The sequence below is a fragment of the Gossypium raimondii genome, chromosome 5, assembly GCF_025698545.1.
Source record: "Gossypium raimondii isolate GPD5lz chromosome 5, ASM2569854v1, whole genome shotgun sequence".
Taxonomy (NCBI): domain Eukaryota; kingdom Viridiplantae; phylum Streptophyta; class Magnoliopsida; order Malvales; family Malvaceae; genus Gossypium; species Gossypium raimondii.
The window spans coordinates 20,564,216-20,590,343 of record NC_068569.1 but is presented as its reverse complement, the minus strand read 5'-3'; the positions used below and the strand labels follow the sequence as shown (position 1 = coordinate 20,590,343).

The window sequence follows — 26,128 nt, the reverse complement described above, 5'->3', positions numbered from 1 at the left end:
CCATTTGAGGAGAATGGGATGACAGTTTTAGGTAGGCAATGCCGTTGAAGAAAATCAAATAAAGGTAATAAATAAACGGAAGGTGGACCAGGAAACGATTAATGATAAATGTCTATTCGAAGCTGAAATAATGGGCCTGAAAATTTGGACTTTGAGAGGAGACCATGGTTCAATGTGATGGGGGTGGGAATGGGATATGATATGATATGATATTATATGAGCTATAAAAAGGAATTGTTGCCAGGCCCTTGTTTGATTCACTTTAAATGAATATACCAAGGTCGAGTTGAAAAGATAAAGGCGTAATCAAAATGAAAAACACAACCCCATGAATATGATTTCAGTAAAATGTTAAGATCAAGCAAAAAAGTTCCCAAGTTTTAACACATAAAGAAAGAAGATATACAAGATACAGTTTAAATCTGGTCGCTATGGTAAGAGATATCATTCACAGATTCCCCATAAACCTGTTCATCTTGGCACTCCTTAATCACTTGTCTTCTGCTCATTTCAAACTAGAGGACACCAAAATTATGATTCATCTTCAGCTAAGAAGAAAAAACAGAGAACTCTGTAATTACAATCTCTGAGGCTTTGCAGCTGCATGCCAACCTCATTTAGCGTAAACATTTAGCATTACTGGAACATAATTACACCTTGAACTTCATTTCCAAAGTAGGCCGAAGGCTGCCCTTTCACCGCGATGCTTTGCTTTTCCTAGTGAAGATGAAAGCTAAGCACCCATTCCCTTTATGCCTGCATTATTTCAACATAAGAACTCAAATGTTAGAGCTCATAAACATTGGTCATCTCTTAAAGGCTTTAAGAGAATCTTTTTGTCCTTTCCTGTTTAGTATGCATTTAGCCACAATCCCCACAACTTTTTGAAACTTATATGTAATTTATAATAGCTTTTGACTATTTGGCTTAAACATTAAGTGCTGATGGTAACCTTCAAAATGGAGGTCTCCAGATTGAAATTTGAATCTTTGCCTTTAATTGATATTATATATAAAGGTTTCTTGGTGCAAAAGCTGCAGTCCTGTTTGAAATAAAAATATATGTCGTATATGATTTTATCTCCTTTTGCTTCCTTGTTTCTTTATGAAAGACTTTGACTAGGCGTTGTGAGCTGGAAATTTACAGTAGATGATATTTTCCTCTGTTTAGCTATTCTAGAATTTTGAAAAAAGAATTAAATATTACTTGCTATATGTATCCACTACAATAAGGCCAATGACTCTGCTGTCCCTGCATTTACAGCAAAAGTTTGTTCTGTTCCTATATGAAACTTACTCTAAAACCAGGAAATAATTATCATTTGCATAAAGTTAAAGAAATTCCTAATCAGTGTCCGACCTTTGCTATTATTCATATTTTGATATGAGTATGAAAAATTCAGACACATGATTGAAGTGAAAATTGAGTTTTTTATCATTTAAGCAAATCCAACATTTGAAAGCACAAAGATAGCTGAAATTTTCAGTTATGACATACCTGTGGCCGGTATTGTTGATGTTCCCGCTGCTGCTGCTGCTGCTGCTACCGATGCTGCTACTATGGCTATTTTTGCTGCTTCCACTGTTAATATTGGATCCACCACCTTCACTCTCGCTCGATCCCGATCTCTTCTTCCACCACTCTTTATCTACGATCTTACCAGATTCATCTGATACAGTTGGCTTTGGAGAAACTTTGGAATTATGATTTGTATTAGACTCATTCTTCTTCTTCTTCTTGTTCTTACACTTTGACCCTAAGGAAAATGGAAACACCATTTTCAGAAGAAGCCCTCCATTATCTATGCTCCCACTTCTATTAAATTGAGGCTTCGGATTCTTCTTCATCTTCTTCTTCCCCTTCTCTTTGTTGTACGTATGTTGGTCGATGGTAGCTCTCCCTTCAGCAAAACTCTCCTGTTTCGGTTCAACAACCACAGGCTGTTGTTGTTCCACAAGATCTTTCAAAGTAAGTTCGAAACAAGACTCGGGCATTCTGCTGACCATTTCCATAAGCTCCTTTTGGCCTCTAGCGATAGCTTGAGCCTTGGATGACGGTGATAAGCATCGGTAATTTATGTTCTTTCCATGCGAAGGACTCCTTGAAGGATTGGTTGATCCCCATAAAGGAGTGGATGCTCCAGAATCGTCTTCCATCATCGAAGTCACATCAGCTTCCATGGTGTTCCAACGCCTATAATTTTGAGCTGTCTTTTGCACTCTAGAATCATAGTTGTTCACCATGTGTTCCGATAAACAGAAACTAGATTTGGGAGGATGAAGCATGTTTTCTGGGGAAGAAAATTGGGAGGAAGGCGAAGGAAGTGTCAGGGGAATGATAGAGGATTGTTTATGAGAAAGTGGGTGTCGAGCCATTATCTTTAACCAACGACCCTTATAGTCGCTTTATCAGTTTCTTTTAACAAATTGGTTTTAATAAGGGTGTGGTATTGAGTGGGGTTTTAGGCTCATAAAAGTCAAGAAATTCTAGAGGGCCATCCTTTTCACCATGATATGTATCTATCTATATGTATATTGGGGTCTTTTGAGGAGATTGCGCCTTTGTTTTCTTTTTATGTTTATTTTAAAAACAGAAACACCTTGTCCCTCTGTTTCTTGTTTTGACTTTTAGCAATTATCTCACAAACGTATCTAATAAGTTCACTATAATTCAATGCTAATTTTTTTTTTTGGGGGGGGGGGGGGGATGACATTAGTGGCTGAAAATCAATCATTACCGGGTGTAATGATAACACATATTACACTTTTAAAAGAGAATATCAATTTTTATTTTGAAGTCAACATTATTGAAAGAAGTAGTCACAAAATGAAACTCGAACATGAATTACAAAATAAGTATGAAGATGTATTTATCGAATTAAAATTAATATGTTAGATATGTTTTTTGTAACAAAAGTTCAAGAGTGTATTAAAAAAAGTGGGTAAACTATATCCAAGGTCATTAAATTATTAGTAAATTTACATTTTGATTATATAACTTCAAAAAGTTACAAAATGATCACTGTATTATTTGAAAGCTTTCATTTAAATCATTGGGCTTTTAAAATTACTACTTTACAGCCTTCTTCATTCGCATTGCTTGCACCAATCAATAACTCTTCTTCCCCTTCTCTTCTACAAATCAATTTGTTTTTTATGAAATAACTTTAAATGCAATGTATCTGCAAACAAAAATCCAAACAACTTTCTTCTTCAATCTTTAACATTGACCATTAGATTAACTTGGATTTAAAATATGTTCTCCTACTCGTCAATCATTACTAATCCACCATACTGATCACCAAATCAATGCTTGGAGCTCAGTAGCTAGACTTTAAAAAAAACTTAATAGCCCAATCTCTAAATAAAAGTTCAAATAGTTCAATGATCATTTTGTAGCTTTTTGAGGTTGAGTGACTAAAACGTAAACTTACTAATAGTTTCGTACTTTGAGTGTAGTTTACTCTAAAAAAATATCTTTAAATATCTTTAATAATATTTCATATTTGAAATTAATTAAATATTTTCATACAATTAAATAAAATTTTATTGTATTACACAAATATTTTTTACAAATATTTAAAGAAAAAATTTAAAAATCACAAAATATAGAAATTTAAATAGAATGAATTATTAATTTTTTTAAAAATTTAGAGCTATTTTAAGAAAAGTTAAAAGAAAATATCAAAGTACATTTGGACACTACACTGGTCATTTTCAAGAAACAATGGTCATTTTATTTATTTTATTTTAAATTGAAAACACTAAAATATTTTTGGACACTAATTGAATAGAGTATAATTACTAGCATATTAATTAAGCTTTGTTGCAATTATTGTCGAAACCATTTTTTTGAAAACAAAAATAAGTTATCGACTTTGAAAATAAAAATTGGAGTCGCCACCGATCCTTGATTGAGGTGTGATCGGCTCACCTTAAAAACAATTTTGGCCTGCGAAATTTGAGAAAAGCAGTTCGGAGTCGATTCACATACGAGGAAGGGTTAGCACCCTCGTAACGCCCAAAAATCGGTACCAAATTGATTATTTAATGTCTTGATGTCGAAAATTTGAAAAGATTTTAAATAGAAATTTTTAACCCGTGAATGAATCTAAAATGATAAAACATTCTCATTTCAAAGAAATAAAACACCACACCCAAGAAGTTAGGGCACAATATTTTATATCTTCAAAATACGAATATTACTTTTTGTTTTAGAAATTTTATTTGAGATAACGAAATGTCACGACCGATAAGTTAGGACCGACATTTTGAATTCACGAGAATAAGGTTTTATTTGAAAATTGCAAATTTATTGTAAAATAAATACTTAACTCGTTAAATTCATCGAAAAAATGATCACGATCCAAGAAGTTAGGACACGATCTTTCTCGAGAACCATGATTGCTAAATATTTAAAAATTAAAAAAACGATTTTAATACTTTGTGAAGCAAAATAGATTTTTCTTTAAAAGTATGATAAAACGCTAATGCGTAACATGAAATCATTACTCTAATTTAAAATATACCTATATATGTATACAAAATTATAAAAGAACATAATCATAAAATATAATGAGTTGTCATAAAAATAAAAACGTAAGCATAATATATTAATAATTATGAAAATATAGGTATATATGTATATATAAAATATATGGAAAATATATTTATAAAAGTTTTGAATAATATATGTATATGCATATATGTAAAAATATATATTTTAATTTCTTTTAAAAAAATGAAAAACGATGTGAAAATCATAAAATGTAAGTATATGTACGTATGCATATAAAACTAAGAAAAATAAAGTAATAATGAAGTATATGATTTGTACATATTATAAAAATGTATAAACATATGAATTATAAAACATGAAAACATAAATAATTATAAAAATATGAATGTATATAATATATATATATATATAAACTATATATATATAAAATATGGTAATAAAATATATACGCACTATATATATATATATATTTAAAACATTTAGAAATAAAAATATACACATATATTATAAAGTACACATGCGTGTATATATGTAAGTATAATAAATATAATAATAATAGTAATAATAAAATAATAATAACTATATTAATAAAATAAACTAAAAACTTAAAATGAAAGATTATGGATTAAATTGAAAATAATTGAAGTTTCAGGGCAAATCTGAAATAAACAAAACACCAATGGATCAAATGGAACATGCAGTTAACGTGGAGGACCGAAAGTGAAATTAATCCTCCGTCCAAAACTCCACGCAGCAATGGATTAAAATAAAACAAATTCAACATTTCATGGCAAAATTTGAAAACAAACCACAATGATTTTGAAATGATGGGATAAAATGAAGGATTAAAACGCAAATAACCCATCGTTGTTTAAAACCCTTTTCATCTCCAATTAAAAGCCTACTCTGCAGCAGCAATAGGCGCAAAATTGCTTCATCTTCCTTTTCTTTTTAAAACAACAGAGGAAGAAAGAGGATCTGCTAGGCCTTCTTTAAAGCCCTAACTATCGCCACGCCACCGCCGTTCAAGCTTCGCCACGACTCGATTCTGTAAGTTTAGTCCTTTTCTTTTTGCTTTTCTTTTGCACCAAAATAGAGAAGCAAAGAAAAAAAAGTAGATAAATAAATAAAACACAAAGAAAATTACCTTTAAAAATTGTTTTGATTCTTTGTTTGTATTTCATTATTTTTCCAATACAAGATTTTTCTCTTTTAGTACAAAATTTTTCTAACCAAGTTACGAAAATCATTGGCCTTTATATAGCCCTCCCTAAATCCTTTTACAACCTGTTTTCTTGTGTGTATATCCTATTAGTGTTGTCTGTGGCTTGCAGATGTGTGGCGTTGTGCAGTGGGCGTGCAAATAAGATGTGGGACGCTTTGGGAGGTGCTGAACGTGGGCGTGCAGCCTTTGGAGGTTCTTCATGACGTGGGGTGGCTCTTGCTAACTGCTTGCTTAGGGTTAGGCTAGGGTTAGCACACTTGGGCCTTATTGGGCCAAATGCAATAGGGTCAGAATTGGCCCAAGTTTTATTGGATTTGATTGGTTAATTTGGGCCCCGGGTTAAAATTGGCTATTACAGCTGCCTCTCTTTGCTTGTTATCGTGTAACGAAAACATAGCAAAGACTTCAGAAATAGCCAATTTTGCCCGGTCGTGCTGAACCTTAGCGCCATTCTTTTTCAAGTAGCCTCATTCCAACCTACTGCATCTTCAGAGGTATAGGAATTGGTGCTTCAATCCACTCCACTACAACGTTAGTGAGATAGGACTTATCTTGTAACTTCTCAAAAGAACAAAATTTGCTATCTTTAGTCTGCTCCATTGCAACTTCAGGGAGATATGACTTGTAGCTTCAATTTATTCCACTGAAAGTTGACGCGACCTGCTCCTTTGCAATTCATAGAGATAAGATCCGTGGTGTTAATCTGCTCCACTGCAATTTCAGGGAAATAGGATTATCTTCTTCAATATATCCAATTACAATGTCGAGGAAACAAGATCCGTCGTCATCATCTACTCCACTACTGCTTAGGGAGATAAAATCTGCTATTCTTCGATCGATTCCACTGTCGACCAAGGAGATAGAATTACTGGCTTCAATGTACTCCACTGTAACCCTAGGGAGGTAAAATCTGCCATCTTCGATCTGCTCCACTAATGCTTAGGGAAATAAGATCTAAAATCTTCAATCTATTCCACTGCCAACCAGGGGGATAGAGTTACTGGCTTCAATGTACTCCACTGTAACCCCAGGGAGGTAAAATTCGCCATCTTCGATCTGCTCCACTACCGCTTAAGGAGATAAGATCTGAAATCTTCAATCTATTCCACTGCCAACCAGGGAGATAGAATTACTGGCTTCAATGTACTCCACTGTAACCTCGGGGAGGTAAAATCTGCCATCTTTGATCTACTCTACTAATGCCTAAGGAGATAAGATCTGAAATCTTCAATCTATTCCACTGCCAACCAGGGAGATAGAATTACGGCTTCAATGTACTCTACTGTAACCACAGGGAGGTAAAATCTGCCATCTTCGATCTTCTCCACTAATGCCTAAGGAGATAAGATCTGAAATCTTCAATCTATTCCACTGCCAACCAGAGAGATAGAATTACGGCTTCAATGTACTCCACTGTAACCACAGGGAGGTAAAATCTGTCATCTTCGATCTGCTCCACTAATGCCTAGGGAGATAAGATCTGAAATCTTCAATCTATTCCACTACCAACCAGGGAGATAGAATTAGTATCTTCGATCTCCTTCGCTGTCGATGCAGGAAGGCAAGATCTGCTACTTTCACTGATCTGTTCTCCGGAGAACATGACCTGTATAATGAACCTAATTATGCCTAATGATTAGGATGGCATGATCAAAATGAATCAAAAGCTCCTAACTAGACATGTGTGAATGGTGTTTGCATGAATGCAAAATTTTACTCTCCGAGAATGATCCCGCTTAGGTTGTCATTACTCGAAATTTATTAAAGTCGTATCACTGACGTGCTACAACGTCTTTTGTTCGGATCACATCTCCAAATAAACGCTTGATCAAATTGCCCTCTCAGTAAACCTCAAAGTTTCATCCATTGGGACGTAAAATTTGTACCATCTTTCTCCACAGTAACCCAAGGGTAGAAAATTTTGGTCTTTCTCAATCCTCATCTATCGCAATTCAAGGATGCAAAATGTGAAGCTCTTTGGTCTTTCATACCAATCTCAGGGTGTCATACCCAAATGCCTATGCACGAATGAAGGATTCTTCTCTCCAAAAAAACTCATTTTTATTACTTGGTGATTATTGCTTGCTTGTTCATTTAAGTCTTGCCACCAACCTATCATCCTGTCATTTTGTTCAATGTTTTTGACAACAAAATCAAAAAGAAAGTCCTAATTTAGACTTTTCTTTCTCAGATTTCCAACCTTTAAACCTGGTGCGTTCTAAACAACAGTCCTGTTTCAGGCTCCTATATTGTTTAGAAACTTCTAGAGTAATATGTAAAACTTCCCTTGTGAAAGTTTTATTAGTCCATTAATCATTATTCCAATGCAACATGCTTGCAAAAAGCTCATAACAATAGATAAGAATAAAGTTAGTTTTGAGCATAGCTCGAAATGAATAAATTATCAAAAATAGTAAAGAAAGATAACAAAGAAATTGATTGGGAATGCGTATCTTGGAAAAGAATGAAGTATTCCAAGAATAACAAATTCAAAATAAATAGTATGGAGACGAGGTGCCCCAGATGTCGTAGCTTGAACTTCTCTGTACAAACTTCTTGAAGACCATTTTGAGTTTGACATGTGTTTAGGAGATCTACATTACTCTGTCGATGTCCCAAGATGTCGCGTACTAAGGCATATCAAGATCACAACATGTCCCATTCTAATCAACATTTGAGCTGCTCTGATTACCTCATGCCCATTTTGACCAATATTTGAGCCGCCATTTTCGGGTTTTCAACTCAAATCCCCTTTGGTCTAAGGCGCCCTTTGCGGGTTTTCACCTTAGCCTCTCCACTTTTACTTTTTCCATTTTTCATTTTTTATTTTTCACATCTTTTTTTTCTTCTTTTTTTTTGTGACTCAAAGTGCCCTTTGCAGGTTTTTACCTTGGTCCTCTCCTTCTTTAAGTGAAGCATTTCTTAATTGATTCTGAGTTTATAGGATTAGACAAGTTTTTACTATCCGTCTCACTCAAAATCAGTGTTCCTCCAAAAAAGGTCTTCTTTACAATATAAGGACATTCCCACTTTGACACTCATTTTTCTCTAAAATCCTTTTGTCGAAGGATCTTTTTCAATACCAGGTTTCCCTCGTGGAATTTTCTGGGACGAACCTTTTTGTTGTAAGCTCGCATCATCCGTTTTTGGTACATCTGATCGTGACGAATAGCCTTTTTCCTTCAATTAAGTTCAACTGATCTTATCGAGATTGGATCTTCATCCTACTTCAGCTCAGCCAATACCCGAAGAAAAAGAATTTCAAATGGAAAACTGTGATAAGCTAAAGAGAAAGGCATTGCCCCAGCGGGGTTCTTTTTCTTTTTTTTCTTTTCCCATTTTTTTGTTTTTTTTTGTTTTCTCTCTTCTTTTTTTTGGATTGAATCTGCACTTATAGGATTAGGCAAGTCCTGGTCATCTCTTTCGATCAGAATCAATATTATTCCAGATAAGGTCTTCCCCATAACTTCCACTTTCATTTTGTATACGAAAGATCTTCTTTGGCATCAGGTTTCTCTCATAGAGCCTTTTGGGGCGAAATTTAACTATGACGAGAAAATTTTAGATCTTCCTTTTCAATTAGGATCAAATCTAACAAAAATACGGAAAAAATTACAACTTGACTTCAACGGAATAAGCCAGAGAAGAAGGTATTACCCCGGTAAAGAATTCTAACTACATCGTTCATGATGTGAATCTTGAACATACTGCAAATTTTTGACGTTGTGCTGTTGCTCAAATTACAATACCAGTACTTAACTCGGGCACGTCCTGGTATGACCATGCGATAACATCTTTGAACTCTCGAAGTAACTTAACAAGGTCTTGCTTCATTTCTCCGGTTATGCATGTTCTCTTAAAGTCACAATCTCCATTGTCTCTTCAGGAGGTAAAATTTGCTCTCTTTTTGCTTTACCATCCTCAACAAGTCTGGAGATAGGCTACGATCTATGTCATCTTCAAAGTCAGGAGATCCCTCTAAACACATGTCTTGCTCAAAAAGAGATTCTAAATCTGTAGCAGTGTCATTCATGTCATTGATATCTAGGGGCCCATAATAAATATCAAAGAATATACAAAAGAATGTATAGATTTATGAAGAACTATCTATACAATATGATTATGAATGAATGAATGATGTGGAAGAAAATCCAAAAGAATGAAAGAATAACTATTCAGACAGACTGAAAGAATATTGGTTCAAAAATGATCGCAAGGATGCATTTCATTAAAATAACGACATTTAGACATGAGCCTCCTTCACAAAGGAATTCTTATTGGCTCTAGGCTAAAAGCAACAAGTGTGTTTTGAACATTGCTCTAAATAAGCCCTAAATACTACAAATATTTCTTCCGCAGTTCGATTGTTTAAAACACTCACAGGTTTACAAAGGTGGATATCTAATAAGTTCCCTTTTCGATTGTGTCTTCATCTATGACATTGATGTGAACACTTCCCAACATCTCTTCATACATCGCATTCACCTTATTGTCAATCATGATTGGGTAGCGGATTTTCTGCATTAGATGAGTCACCCAACTTGACAATACCTATGTTGATGAATTTTTCAACTAGCTTTTTAAAGGTAATGCAATTCTCTATTGAGTGCCCCGTAATTCTCGCGTGGTAGTCACATTGCGCGTTCGCATCATACCACTTAGGATACAGAGGTTGTGGAGGTTTTAAGTAATGAGGAGCAACAACATGCGCATCGAACAAGCTTTGATACAACTCCTTATAGGACATCGAAATTGGTGTGAACTGGAGCTTCTCAGTACCTGGCTTCACACCTGATTCTTGTCTTGATGAACCCTGCTGATTAGTAACCACCTTTCTTGGCTGATTCACCGTAATCGATTTGCTGTACGTGTTCACGCTGTTCACCTCATTTTCTTCTTCCTTTGGGGTTTGATTTCTGTTATTTCCTCTAGCATCAATCTTTCCGCTCCTAATAGCACTCTCAATCATCTCACCACTCATAACTATGTCAGAAAAGTTTTTTGTGGCATTTCCCAACATATGTGTGATGAATGGGGCCTTCAACGTATTTATAAAGAGCATCACCATTTCTCTTTCAAGGAGCGGTGGTTGGACCTGAACTGCAACCTCCCTCCATCTCTCGAAGCGCATCTTGCTGAAACCTTCATTCGACTTCTTCTCCATGTTTTGCAAAGTAATTCTGTCAGGAACCATTTCTGCCACATGACTGTACTGCTTCATAAAAGCCTGTGCCAAATCCTCCAGTAACTAATCTTAGCACGGCTCAATTGATTATACCATTTAGACGCTGCCACCGTGAGGCTATCCTGAAAACAGTGTATCAATAACTGCTCATTATTGACATACCCAGCCATTCGTCTACAAAACATGGTAATATAGGTCTCAAGGCAACTGGTCCCATTATACTTCTCGAATTCTGGCATTTTAAACTTATGAGGTAGCACCAAATCTGGTACCAAACTCAGATCTTTAGCATCAATCCCACCATATCTCTCAGTACTTTCCATTGCCTTGAACTTCTCTTCGACCCACTTCCATCTTTCTTCAAATTGCTTTGGCAATTCTTCCTTTGCTTTTTCCTTTTCAACCACTTCATCGAAGTTAGGGACTACAAGATTGACGGGAATATTCTCAGGGCTAGAGCCTGATCCAGTTTGGTAATTCATCGCCTTTGAAGTATCGGCCTGAAATTGCTGAGGCCTAATGGTAATGTAAGATTTACGCGGCACATTTCCACTTAGGGTCGCACATCCGGGGAGTGAAGCCGGAGGATCTTGGAGTCCATCCTCGCCTTCCTCCTCAATATTTGTTCTGAGGCTCCTTCCTTATCCTTTCCGCCAATTAAGAGCTGAGTTAACTGGGTTATCATGCTTCCTTAGGATTCCTCCATTTTGTCCATCAACTTCTACTAAATTTTTTCAAGCTGTTCCTTCATTTGTTGCTGGAGCTGATCCTGCATGTCTTTTTGAAATTGCTCGAGCTTTTCTAATCTTTGATCCATATTCTTTGATTTCGCTCTTGTACTGTAATGGGGCTGGGTTGGCTGGTTGGTTTCCGGGTTAACTGAAGAATAATTTTAATTGACTAGGCTCTTTTGGTGGATTTTAGTGCATATGATGAGATTAATACAAATGCATGAGATGAATGCAAAAAGAGACGTTGATTCTGATTCAATTCCATTTAGAAAACTTTACTAGAAGACGAATTTCTTTACATAAAGCGGATATATATATACGGCTTTGCCTCATACTCCAGGCGAAGACATCTTCTCCTTCTTCATCTGGATGCTAAGATAAATCTTGCGAATTCTTCAAAAGGGGTATCTCCTCTACCTCCCTTTTTACTTGATCCTGGTTATAATCCAACGTCTGCGCATCCTCGTAAGGGTTATCAGCTTCTTTAATGAGGTTGAAATGTCAGAAATTCTTGAATAATCAGCTTGACCTTGAGGCACGAAGTAAAGTCATGTATTCCTCCATCACCCTTCTAGCGTTTCTTAGAATATATTCAGGCAGACGTATTATCTTCTACTTTATCAAGAAACCCATTTCCCATGATAAACTTTCTGTCTAGCAACCGAATACGAAACGCCACTTTATAATGGAATGCCATGTAATTGTAATGCCATGCAATCAGAGTAAAACACAAAAAGTCAGTAACAATTAAATACAATACAACCAAGAAATAGTAAAAACTCCTAATTAGGTGTCTACTAAGGTTCAAAGTAATTCTACCTAGGGTGGGTTCCTAAGGTTCACTATATGAGGTTTTGGCTTCTAGAGCAAGGGTACCCGAACCAGCAGATTCCTCGATCCTCACCCATTATAGGCTCATATGGACCAAGTTCGGTTCGGGGAATACATTTCCTATGGTCGCACGGAGATGAAAATCTCACGAAGACATAGGTACAGATGTATTCCGAAAGCGATCCACTATCGTACACGGAGGTGAAAACCTCACGAAGGACTAGTTTCTCACTTCCACTTAGAGGGGTAAAATTGACCATGAAATGCAAAAATGCAAATAAACCGACAGACTTAAACCAACCAAACAAGCATATGACAATTAAAACTAATGAATGCAAAGAGAAAATCAGGTTTTAAAACAATTTTAATTTTTGACAAAAAAGACAAAAGATAATCAATTCATGGCTCGACTCTCTAATGGTCCCCACTGGAGTCGTCAAGCTGTCAAAACCATTTTTTTGAAAACAAAAATAAGTTATCGACTTTGAAAATAAAAATTGGAGTCGCCACCGATCCTTGATTGAGGTGTGATCGGCTCACCTTAAAAACAATTTTGGCCTGCGAAATTTGAGAAAACAGGTTCGGGAGTCAGTTACGCACGAGGAAGGGTTAGCACCCTCGTAACGCCCAAAAATCGGTACCAAATTGATTATTTAATGTCTTGATGTCGAAAATTTGAAAAGATTTTAAATAGAAATTTTTAACCCGTGAATGGATCTAAAATGATAAAACATTCTCATTTCAAAGAAATAAAACACCACACCCAGTAAGTTAGGGCACAATATTTTATATCTTCAAAATACCGAATATTACTTTTTGTTTTAGAAATTCTTATTTCGAGATAACGAAATGTCACGACCAGTAAGTTAGGACCCGACATTTTGAATTCCTGAGAATAAGGTTTTATTTGAAAATTGCAAATTTATTGTAAAATAAATACTTAACTCGTTAAATTCATCGAAAAAATGATCACGATCCAGTAAGTTAGGACACGATCTTTCTCGAGAACCATGATTGCTAAATATATAAAAATTAAAAAAAACGATTTTAATGCTTTGACGAAGCAAAAATAGATTTTTCTTTAAAAGTATGATAAAACGCTAATGCGTAACATGAAATCATTACTCTAATTTAAAATATACCTATATATGTATACAAAATTATAAAAGAACATAATCATAAAATATAATTAGTTGTCATAAAAATAAAACGTAAGCATAATATATTAATAATTATGAAAATATAGGTATATATGTATATATAAAATATATGGAAAATATATTTATAAAAGTTTTGAATAATATATGTATATGCATATATGTAAAAATATATATTTTAATTTCTTTTAAAAAAATGAAAAACGATGTGAAAATCATAAAATGTAAGTATATGTACGTATGCATATAAAACTAAGAAAAATAAAGTAATAATGAAGTATATGATTTGTACATATTATAAAAATGTATAAACATATGAATTATAAAACATGAAAACATAAATAATTATAAAAATATGAATGTATATAATATATATATATATATAAACTATATATATATATAAAATATGGTAATAAAATATATACGCACTATATATATATATATATTTAAAACATTTAGAAATAAAAAATATACACATATATTATAAAGTACACATGCGTGTATATATGTAAGTATAATAAATATAATAATAATAGTAATAATAAAAATAATAATAACTATATTAATAAAATAAACTAAAAAACTTAAAATGAAAGATTATGGATTAAATTGAAAATAATTGAAGTTTTAGGGGCAAATCTGAAATAAACAAAACACCAATGGATCAAATGGAACATGCAGTTAACAGTGGAGGACCGAAAGTGAAATTAATCCCTCCGTCCAAAACTCCACGCAGCAATGGATTAATAAAACAAATTCAACATTTCATGGCAAAATTTGAAAACAAACCACAATGATTTTGAAATGATGGGATAAAATGAAGGATTAAAAACGCAAATAACCCATCAGTGTTTAAAACCCTTTTCATCTCCAATTAAAAGCCTACTCTGCAGCAGCAATAGGCGCAAAATTGCTTCATCTTCCTTTTTCTTTTTTAAAACAACAGAGGGAAGAAAGAGGGATCTGCTAGGCCTTCTTTAAAGCCCTAACTATCGCCACGCCACCGCCGTTCAAGCTTCGCCGCCGACTCCGATTCAGGTAAGTTTCGTCCTTTTCTTTTTGCTTTTTCTTTTGCACCAAAAACAGAGAAGCAAAGAAAAAAAAAGTAGATAAATAAATAAAACACAAAGAAAATTACCTTCAAAAATTGTTTTTGATTCTTTGTTTGTATTTCAGTATTTTTACAATACAATATTTTTCTCTTTTTAGTACAAAATTTTTCTAACCAAGTTACAGAAAATCATTGGCCTTTATATAGCCCTCCCTAAATCCTTTTACAACTGTTTTGTTGTGTGTATATCCTATTAGTGTTGTCTGTGGCTTGCAAATGTGTGAGCGTTTTGCGAGTGGACGTGCCAGCAAAGATGTGGGACAGTTTGGGAGGCTGCCGAACGTGGGGCGTGCACGGCACTGGAGGTTGCTGCGACGTGGGGTGGCTACTGCTAACTGCTGCTTAGGGTTAGGCTAGGGTTAGCACACTTGGGCCTTATTGGGCCAAATGCAATTGGGTCAGGATTGGCCCAAGTTTTATTGGATTTGATTGGTTAATTTGGGCCCCGGGTTAAAATTGGCTATTACAATTATATATAATTCTTAAATTATAATTTTAAATTACAATTACACAATTGTGTAATTTTAAATTATAAAAAAGAATATTATTAAGAAATATCAATAATACTTGAAAAAAACACTTTAAATAAGTAACAAAACTTAAATTTAAATTGGCATATGTAATAAGTTAGTCCAAGAAAGTATCGATCAATATTATTACTGATAAAATTAATAAGAAAAATAAACATACAACTTTATCTAATTATTCTAGCATTTCATATTTGTTAGATTATTTCATCTTATAATATTAAACATAAACTCTTTGTTATCATCAATAGGTCTGATCAAGTATAAATAATTAATAATAAATATCATGTAATTAGTTAAAACTAGTCTAAATAATTTATAATATAGTTAACTATTTAGTAGGTCAAATGTATGGGAAATTTTCTCTCACCAATCAAAATTTCAAATTATTTAAATGAAGTTAGAAAATAGCATATAATTATATTTTAAAAATAAAACATGTCTTAAAATTAATTATATATATATATATATATATTAAAAATAAAGAGAGATAGAGAGAATAAAGAACAAAGAACAAAGAAAATATGAAATCAATAAAGAATGTACTTTATTGATCAAAAGAGTGATTATAATGTTTCATCGTAGTCTCTATTTATAGGCATAAGAAGTATAAAAGAAGTGGAGATTTAATTCTAATACCTATTAGAATTTAAAGTACATTAAAACTTTATCTTAATCATGATGGACATCCACTTAATAAGATATTCATAACAATATATATTATTGTATAAAAATAACTTCTTAAACTTAAATCATGTATGAGTTTGTTTCTAAAGTCAACGAATAGTTAGATTTAAGTGTAATTGTTTGTAACCTACTTAATTACATCGATTCTCACCTCTCCTTAAGAATTTGAGAGTGTAATTGAGGTGCTCCAATTACATCTAATTCAATGAATCACTAATTATAATGTGGTTACCCAAACATATCATGCATATTACAACCAATTACATTCAAATTCAATATTAGATGCATCTTAAAGAAAGGTGTTTGATTGAAAATTTTAAAATTTATTTTGGAAAAATAAAATTAAAAATATGTGAAAATTAAAAATAATAATAAAAGTAAATTTCATTGTTTTATCTAAAAATACTTTGTAAAATTAAAATGTTGAAAATATCGGGTTTTTTTAAATTTTACTAGTGCAAACTCAAATAAATGTAAAAATTATTATAAAATAAAAAGACAAAGGGTAAAGAACAAAAAATAATAAGAGAGCAAAAGGAGAACGTATTTTATTGATCAATGGGAATAATATACAATGCTTCTCCAAAATCTATTTTATAAACATAAGAAGTATAAATGAAATAGAACTCTAATTCTAATGACTATTAAAATTTAAAGTACATCAAAACTTATCTTGATCTTGATGGATATCCGCTTAATAATAAAATATTCATAACACTCCCCATTGGATGTCCATTGGTAGATAATATGTCTTGTTAAACCTTACTAATATAAAAACCCTGTGGGGAAAATAATTCCTAGTGAAGGAAAAAGAGTACACATATCTATAATACGCATAACATGTTGCCTCATTAAAAATATTATCAGGAAAACCCAATGGGACAAAATATCGGTTAAGGAAAAAGAGTACAACATGTGTTTACTCCCCCTCATGAAACATCATATAATATCTCATATTCTATGTATTCAATCTTGAATACTAGTTTTCAAATGATTATATAAGCATATTCGCAAAGCATTTATATCACCATTCTTTTAAAAGTCATGAGTGAGGAAAATTTTGGATAAATATATTTTGATCTCTTCAAGAGTTTCAACAATAATCGTAAAAAATTTAGTCATGATTCTTCTATAAAAATACAAATAGGTATTTTGGATCATTTTATAATCCTCCTTCGAGTACTATTCACTAAGTCAAATTTACTACATATGTTCAAGTTATTTCAATTCATATAAATGAACAATTTCCCAAGAATTTCAATATGCTTTGATCTCGCCATTAATTACATTCTTATTTAAATCCCTTTATACATATAATCGTAGCTTGTTTAATAGTAAATAAAATCATCTTAGTATATATCTATGTTTTCATTCTTGAAGTAGTGATTTATGTTTTTTTAGTAGTTTTTATTACATCTTAGATATCTAAATAAGGATACATGGTCATGTAGAACAATCGGGAGCTAAATATGCATATTTAGGCCAAAACTGTTGCCTATGTCGCAACATCAAGACACTAATGCCGCAACACCAAAGATATAAGCAAAAACAAGTCATGGAGCCAAACTGCCTACTATGTTGCGACACCGACCTATGTTGCAACACCATTAATGCGCGGCCCAAAATCCCTACATGTGACAGCTGCATTTTTAGGGCAATTAGGAGTATTTTTTTCTAATCGAACTAGGCACTTTAATATTATGAGTTTTGTAACACCCCGATTTTTGGGCCTAGAAGAAATAGGTTTTGATAAAAGGGAGTAGTTAGGAGACTGCACATAAATATTTAGTTGTTCAAGGAAATGACACAAATTGCTTGTTTGCTTTAATGGCTAAGTGATTTAGGTGTGTATGGGAATGTTTAAGAAGCTTGGGTTCAAGTCTTGGCTTTTGCAGAATTTTTAAGTTTTACCCTTAAATAAATCTAGACACTGGCATATAGGCTTTATAAATATTAGTGTTGGTTTTATGACACAAAAAGAGCTTGTGGTCTAGTGGTAAGGTGGTGTGCTGTGTAGCTGTAAGGTCTGAGGTTCAAGTCTTAGGTTGTGCAATGAATTGTTATTTTGTTGCTTGAGTCGTGTAAGTGGCAGAGTTGGAGTGAAATACTGCCGAATGAAGTTTGAATTGGTCATGGGGGAAGTTGAGGAGGAAATGGTGGAGTGATAAGGGGAGAGAAATGTGGAGAAAATCGAGGAGGGGTTGAAAGGGAGAGTTGTACCGAATTGAGGCACTGGTACTCAAGGTTTCGGCTAGGCTTGTGCCGAATCAGTCATTTGACAGTAGAAGCTTTTGGTTTTGGAAGTGTTTTGCCTTTTTTTGTGACGCCAACTTCGGGTCACTTTCTTTTCACGTTAAGTGCTCATTTCGGCAAGTATCGAACTTGTTTCTGCTCATATTATCTTTTTCTTTATTTTTTTAATTTGGCCGAAACTCTCCCCTCTCTTCTTTTCTTCTGCTGCCTAAAGCTCATCTCCTCTTTATTTGGTTGTTCTTCTTCTCTCATCCTTCCTTCCCAACCCGATTCTTTCTTCCCTTCTGGTCGAACCTTCCTCTCTCCTTGTGGCCAAATTTCACAACTACCTTCCCCCACCTTTTCTTTTCTTTTTCCTCCTCACCTATTCAGTTTTCCCCCAATCAACTCCCCCTTCTTATTTCCTCTGATCGTCGTTTTCTTTTTCTTTTTTGGGGCCAATCGTCGGGCCACTTCTCGTCGTCGTACTCTCGCACGTTGGGTAAGTATAGCAAAATAAGTGATTCTCTCATATCAAATCAACTTAAGTGTTTACTAATTTCTGTTGGTGCCTAGGAATCTCGTGAAGGGACGAGGGTTGGCGGATACCTAAGTAAGCAAACCGTTCTTCTTTGCTCGATCGAAGTAGGGTAAGTGAGCGGTCGTAACAACTTAAGTTTAATTAATTATATAACTGTGTAGTCGATTAACGAAGTTTGTCTGCCAAATATAGGTTCGGCATCCATGGATTTAACGCATCTTCACAATCAAGTGTGTATCCACACCATCTCTACCGCGAATCGGTAAAAGCTGAAAAGCTGAAACACGACAATCGAGGCCACATGAGCGTGCGATCGCTCGTGCAGAAAATCGAGCCCACGAAAGTGGGTGTTGGACTGTAGAGGCCTCCATGGGCATTTTCATGGGCTTGGGCTAAAAAAGTACTGAAATACCCTCGAAGGGTAAAAATTACCGAAATACCCTCGAAGGGTAAAATTACCGAAATACCCCCATAGGGTAAAATGACCAAAATACCTTCGAATGGTAAAATGACCGAAATACCCCTATTGGGTAAAATGACTGTTGTACCCCTAGGAGTTGAAATATGTGTATGACTGATCTGCTCTATGATATATATACATGACTGTTACTGAATATGACATACTGCATACACGTATGATTTATGACATGACATACTACATGGGTTGGGATTCTGATATAAGGGAAGTATACTGTACTGGTGGCTTTGCCACATATACTGTCACTGGCAGCTTTGATGCGTTACTGTTATTGGCAGCTTTGCTATGATATTATTACTGGCAGCTTTGCTGCGATATTGGTGTGTTGGCTGGGTGGGTCCATTTTATCCCCACATGGTGTGTTGGTGGTACGGAGTGGTGTGTTGGCTGGATTGAGATGGGTTACATCACTGCATTGTACTAATTTCTATATTGGGCTAATGCCCACACTATTACTGTAATAGGTTAAGGCCCACACTGTACTGATATTGTGTAGGGCTCAAGCCCAAACTGATTCTACATGTTGTATAGTGATTGTTTAAAAGGGGATTACACACTGAGTTTCGTAAACTCACCCTTTCCTTTTACTGTGCAGGTAATCTTCAGCCTTAGACGATTCAGTGCTGCGAGGGACTCGGAGATGGCCACACAATCACTGCGGCTCACATTAGCCTTGATTTTTAATTTAATAATAAGTTGGGTTTTGTTTTTGCATTAAGGCCTTTAATTTGGTTTAAGTTTTTAATTTGGCTATTGATTTATATTTTAAACTGCTAGTTAGACGAAACAAGTTTTCAAAATAATTATTGTTTTCAAAGACACAAACTTTAATCGTTAGATTTAACAAATGCTTCCGCGTTTTAAATCAACTTAATATAAAAATGGCAGTTAATAAGGCAAATATTTGGTTAAATGTTCCATTAAACATTACTAAAGAGGTTTCCAAACTTAAGAAACGAGTTTTTCCAACAAGTCTAAATCTTGAGAGACACTTTAATGTGACACACCAGATACGGCCATAACGTCTAGGCCGGGTTTGGGGTATTACAAGTTTAGCCTATATAAAGGTCATTGTAACCAGATTAAACACACAATTTTTGGGAGATAAATTATTCTTAGGTATTTATTTCGTTTTTAGTTTTTACTTAGTTTATATTATGTTCGTGTAATCAAAAGATCCTATTTCGACATTAGACAATAGCAAGCAGAGATTGCTTCGAAGTCACACTTTTACATTGATGAAATCCATGAGCATCTCTTTCCTTTAGTCTATTCTTTATATCTCTTCCTTTAACATTGTTAATTGAATGTTTGTGAAAAGATTAGAATTTGTGCTATATACATATTTTCATGTTTCAATTGTATTAACCTAATTAATTGATTAGAAAGTAGAGTTTCTTAGCGGATCAGTTGGTTGGGAAAAGAAGAACCTAAAACCCTATGCTTGATGATCCTATGAAGTCATATAGGTGAGAATGAACCCGAAATTGATATTACCTATCCGTGATAACCTTACCCCAATTTGGTTTGGACTGTGACATTGAGAGATAAGTAGTTTTTGCCAAATCATTAGGTTAGTTGGACGCCAAGAAGCGCAGCTAGGTTGATGGCTAGCTGGTTGAATAGAGTCTTACATTAATAGTTAATTAGGTAAAGCAATTGGATCTAGGTTAAAGGAACTCGTGTAGTTGAAACAAGGAATAGGAAAAGTTGATACATTAACCTAGGAGTACATTTAGGTTATAGGAAAAGTTGATACATTAACCTAGGAGTACATTTAGGTTTAGTTAAATTTAATTGGTTTATTATTATCATCTTGCTTCCAAATTAACACTACTAATTCATGACTCAAGTAGATTAGTAATTATTTCTGGAAATTGGCTTAATAGTAGTTTTTCCCAAGCTGCAATCCCTTGGGTACGACTCAAGTAAATTCTTAGTGTTTCATCGACAAGCACTTACTTTAAATCATAAATATATATAATTTCTTAATGCTTAATCGACAAGCACCTAATTCAAACTATTTTCAATTGATTGAAATATCTAAAATTCAATAATTCCACAAAAGTTGGCTGAAAATAGGAAACCAATTTAGAGACGAATATTGTCTCACATGACATATATAAAAATAACGTTAAGATAATATATATTTTTAAAAAAACCAATAAGTCAAAGAGGATCATGATTATTTTATTCATTAATAGAGTACATGAAAAATCACTTAATAATTTTGATATATAAGTTAATCATAATTTAACTATGAAAGAAATTAAATAACTTATGACAAAACATTGAATCTAATCAAAGAGAATTCATCCTAAAATAATAAGTTATAAAAAGTAATACATATACCATATTAATAGCAAACATATGTAATCAACAAATATGTCTTTTACATTAAAAAATTTAACTTAGAGAGGCAAAAATCAAATACCATCGAATGTGAAATTTATGTCAAATAAAAATTAGTAGTAGTCATACCTTAATTGAAAAAGAAAATATGGTCAAAATATAAAAGTTTCTTACCAAATGTATACTTTACTCATGTTTGTACAATGATAAATAAAAAAATCGGGACTAAAAACCATGATTCATTTTGAAATTGAATCTTTGAACATCTTCGAGATGAAGTTATAAGGGTGAAAGAGGAATTGGATTTGTGGTACGACTTCAAAAGATTTTGAAGTGAAAAAAAAAAAAAAAGAGAGACAGAGAGAATCATCATACTGATAACGTATTATAAAATAAAATGACAGAGAATAAAGAGCAAAGGAAATGGGAGAGCAAAAGAGGGTGCATATTTTATTGATCAATGAGAATAATATACAATGCTTCTCCAAAGTTTATATTTATAGACATAAGAAGTATAAATAAAATAGAACTCTAATCCTAATGACTATTAAAATTTAAAGTACATCAAAATTTATCTTGGTCTTGATGGACATCCACCTAATAATAAAATTCATAACAAAAATAACTTTTTTCAACAATTTTAAATATCAAATCATTATTTGCTTCAAATATATATAGATGTAGAAAATTTTATTATGTTTCTAATATAGAAAAATGGATGTTGTGTTTTTATTTTTATTATTAAAATATTTTTTATTCACTAAATACCTTTTTAAATTTTTAAAATGAAAAAATAACTAAAATAAAATATTTTTAAAACCAAATGTAATCTTAGGTATTACAACTAGTTTTTCAAAAATCCCGATAATTTTATTTGATTTAATACATATAATCCTAGACTAAAAACTTAAACGCAAAAACCATTTTAGAGGAAATTACCCAAATAATATGAAATATATATAGTTTTACTAAAGGTAAAAAATTAATTACCCAAATAATATGTTTTCTACGTAAAAAAAAATTACTTAATGGAGGCCCAAATCAAAATTAGTGGTTCCGATTTGTGCCTTAAATTAATTACCCAAATAATTTCCAAACATGGGAAGGGTAGGGCATCCAAATATATGCTCTTCAATTCTGGTAGACCACCTAAATAAAGCCCTTTAAGTTCGAAGATTTGGGCATTTAGGAGTTTCTTTGAGAACTTCAATCTAATTTTTCATCGCTGACATTCTTTCTGCACCTTCTCATGCCCTAACATTTAGTTCTTCGAATAATTGAACCCTGACTTTGACAAAAAATTTCATTCTCTTCTGCTTCAAGCTCACTTTAACGCCCTGCTTAATTTATTTTTGTTTCTGTAAATACTTAACACAAGTGTGTATCTACTTTAGTGGTTAAGTATTGTGGGTGTATATTTGAGGTCTTGGGTTCAAGTCTCATATTTGTAAATTTTGTTATTTTTCTAATATTAGTCTTATCCTTGGTAGATTGGGTTATACTATCTTTAGTAAACTTATGTCAGAATGAGCCTGTTGGTTCGTGTGGTAAGGAGTTGTTGTGTTAGGGGTCTCGTGTTTGAATTCTTGCATGAGCAAGGGTGTTAATTTTTTCTCGGTTGTCTGATAGAGTTTCGGTAGAGCTAAAATTCTGAGGTGGTTGTGAGTTAGTGGGTTAGTGGTTAGTGGGAGAAAAATAGGGGAGTGAACCCAAAAACAATATGACGTTAGTTTCTCTGTTCCCTGCCATTTTCTTCTTCCTCTCATTTCCGGCGATTCTGTTTCTTTTTATCTGCTGTCGTATCTTTGTTTCTCAATATTATGGTGTTCTTCGTACAATTCGGGTAAGTGAGATTTTGGTTTCTATAACCTTTGATTTACAAAACGCTGGTTAGAGCTTTACCTTTTGTTTTGGCGAATTGGTGAGTAGATAAGGGTTTGCTTTCTGCAAATTTGTGGTGTAAGAGAAGGTTGTGAGCAGAGAAGTTTTACTCCGATAGCCTAAGGGTGAGTTTATATAGGCGGTGCGTTTACCTGTGGTTAGTGTAAAAATAGTGGTGGCGGTGAGATTAGATACTGTAGCGTGAGACAAAAAGTAAGCTAAACGCACCGCACCGCACCCAATCGCCCATCCAAATTCACCCTAAATCGCGCTAGTGGTTGTTCGTGTTGTCGATAAGTTCTGTGAGTTATTTCGGGTTATGTGTCGATTCGTAAATTGATTGCTAATTGATGAATGGGATACTGTTTCTTAGGTTTTGGAGGGCTCAGGATTGCTGTAACATCTAAAACGAACCAGGTGTATTCCCAAAACGTAGAAAAATAGGTTTCGATGAAAGCTGAAAAAGTATTTTGTCGACGCAACATGGGCATGTGCCTCGCAGTGTACGAGACACGACTATGTGTCTGACGAAGGTGTTGTCGTGTGCAAGACACGACTGTGTAATAGTGTGAGTGTGGTCATGTGAGCCACACGAGATAGGCCATATTGGGCGTGTGGGCCACACGGGCAAGCCAATCTGGGTGTGTGGGCCACAAGGGCATGTGTGCCCATAATTCTGGAATTTTCTCTAAAGTCACACGGTTCATTCCGATTGACTGTGGGCCTACCATAGGGTCGGTAAGGGCTAACCAAACCCTAGGTTATGTGATTTGATATTATGATAGACTGCTCTGAGTAGGACATCTATGTGTATATCTGACTGTTCTGTTATGTTATGCATGTTATTACTGTATCTATATTTTTGTATTGATGATTGGGGTGGGAATTGTATATGTGGAGGAAGTGATCTATATGACGACTCTTTGTCTATTTTCTGGCAGCTTGTTTGCAAATTGTCTAACATGTGTCACATCGACACTATATGGTGTGTAAGGATGGGTGAGTGTTTTTAACCCCACATGGTGTGATGGGATGGTCAGAGATGGTGTGTAGAGGGTGGGGGTAGGACTTTGCTTATCTAATTATGTTATTTGCATCTGTCATGGACCTAAGTCCAAATCTGTATCTGTCTGTATATGAGATTTCTGTGTATATTGCATGTTTGCTTCTGTTGGGTTACACATTGAGTTTACGAAAACTCACATCTGTTTGTCTATTCTGTTCAGGTAATCCACAGACTTAGGACGTGGATCGGTGCGGCAGAATCTCACAGTGACCACAAGTTTGTGAAATGTTTTTAATTAATGGTTTTTGTTTAATTATGGATTATTTTTGGGATTTTTGTAATTAAAGGACTCTCCGGACTGTTTGGTTTTATTTTGGATTCGGATTTTCAAATTAACTTTTTATTTGCGACGGTTGGCTAAAAACATGGTTTTTACTAAACGAAGGTTTTTTTTGAAAATACGAACGGGATTTTTCAAATATAACCATTTCTAAGACTTTCGCTATAAATTATGTTTTGGCGAACGAATTAATTAACGCTTTCAGTAATGGTTATGAAATTTGGATGATTTATCGAATGACTCTGTTTTCAAAACCCTCATTTATAACATCTCTAGATTCGGCCATAACGTCTAGGCCGGGTTTGGGGCATTACACTCACTTACTATCCATAAAGTCATGTTACGGATCATGTCATATATCTTCACACAAACTTCTCCATCCCTTTCACTAGCTCTTTCCAATAAACATGCACTAAGAAGAGAATTGATAATGTTGTTTCCTTGCATTTGAGCTTCACTAATTCTATCAAATTCATTCAACAATCACAAAACCAATATTTTACTAATCTCTTTCTAGGAATATAATAATCTTCAAAATACAGACAACAATATAAAAGAGAAGATTTCATTATTATAAGCAAATTATGATAACTAAATTTTGGGCTAATAATTGAAAATGTATCTAACATAAAGTAAACTAAGTTTTGGAGAACTTGGCACATAATAATATTTAAATCAAAATAATTAATATGAGAGTAAAAGTAACATTAAAACTTCAAGATCCCATCCTCCGTCAACCCTATTAAAAATAGAAAATGCTGATTAAAGACAAAGTATGATCATGATCATTTTAAATTTCTTTAAAACAACACAAATTTTTATTTGTATAATAATATATAATTGGAATTTGTGAAGTTTATTTCCTCTATTATTTTTATGTTTTTTATTATCAAATACAAATTTAATCACCATTCAAAAATATAAATTGTAATTATTAGTTTATTGGAATTAATGGAAAAGGTCCTTTGTGTTGTATAGGAAGAAAAATATACGACTTTTTTTCTAATCTTTTGGTATATTTTATTTCAGAGCATTGGGCAAAGGTGTTGATTGATAAAGGTTTTGAGTAAATTGTGGAGTTGTGTTGGGTAGCTAAGTGGTGTTTTAGTTTTAGTTTTAATGATTAATCGGAAATTGCTAGTGAAATGTTTTGTAAAGTTAAAAAAGCTTACCTTTTACTTTATTTTCTTAATTTGTATTTAACGGTGATGGAGTTGAGTTGCTGGACACAATTTCACTACTCGATAGATTTTAAATAAGAATTCACTTATCCTTTGTAGCTATCCTTTAAAGTTCAATGAAATGTATATCTAACAATTGGTAAAG

At 33.6% G+C, this 26,128-nt stretch overlaps 1 protein-coding gene and 1 long non-coding RNA gene across 2 annotated transcripts; one reads left to right on the top strand and one right to left on the bottom strand.

The window, feature by feature from the left end:
- Positions 1–312: 312 nt before the first annotated feature.
- LOC105770627 (uncharacterized) lies at positions 313–2,411 on the bottom strand. Its single transcript, XM_012591908.2, has 2 exons — positions 1,498–2,411; positions 313–756 (listed from the first exon to the last, which is right to left on the bottom strand). Exons 1-2 carry the CDS (start codon positions 2,373–2,375, stop codon positions 696–698), a joined length of 939 nt encoding a protein of 312 aa, XP_012447362.1. The 5' UTR covers positions 2,376–2,411; the 3' UTR covers positions 313–695.
- Positions 2,412–14,409: 11,998 nt separating this feature from the next.
- Positions 14,410–15,258, top strand: LOC128041381 (uncharacterized). The gene is made up of 2 exons (XR_008196388.1): positions 14,410–14,685; positions 14,956–15,258. It is a non-coding gene; the product is annotated as an uncharacterized LOC128041381 (long non-coding RNA).
- The last annotated feature ends 10,870 nt before the right edge of the window (positions 15,259–26,128 follow it).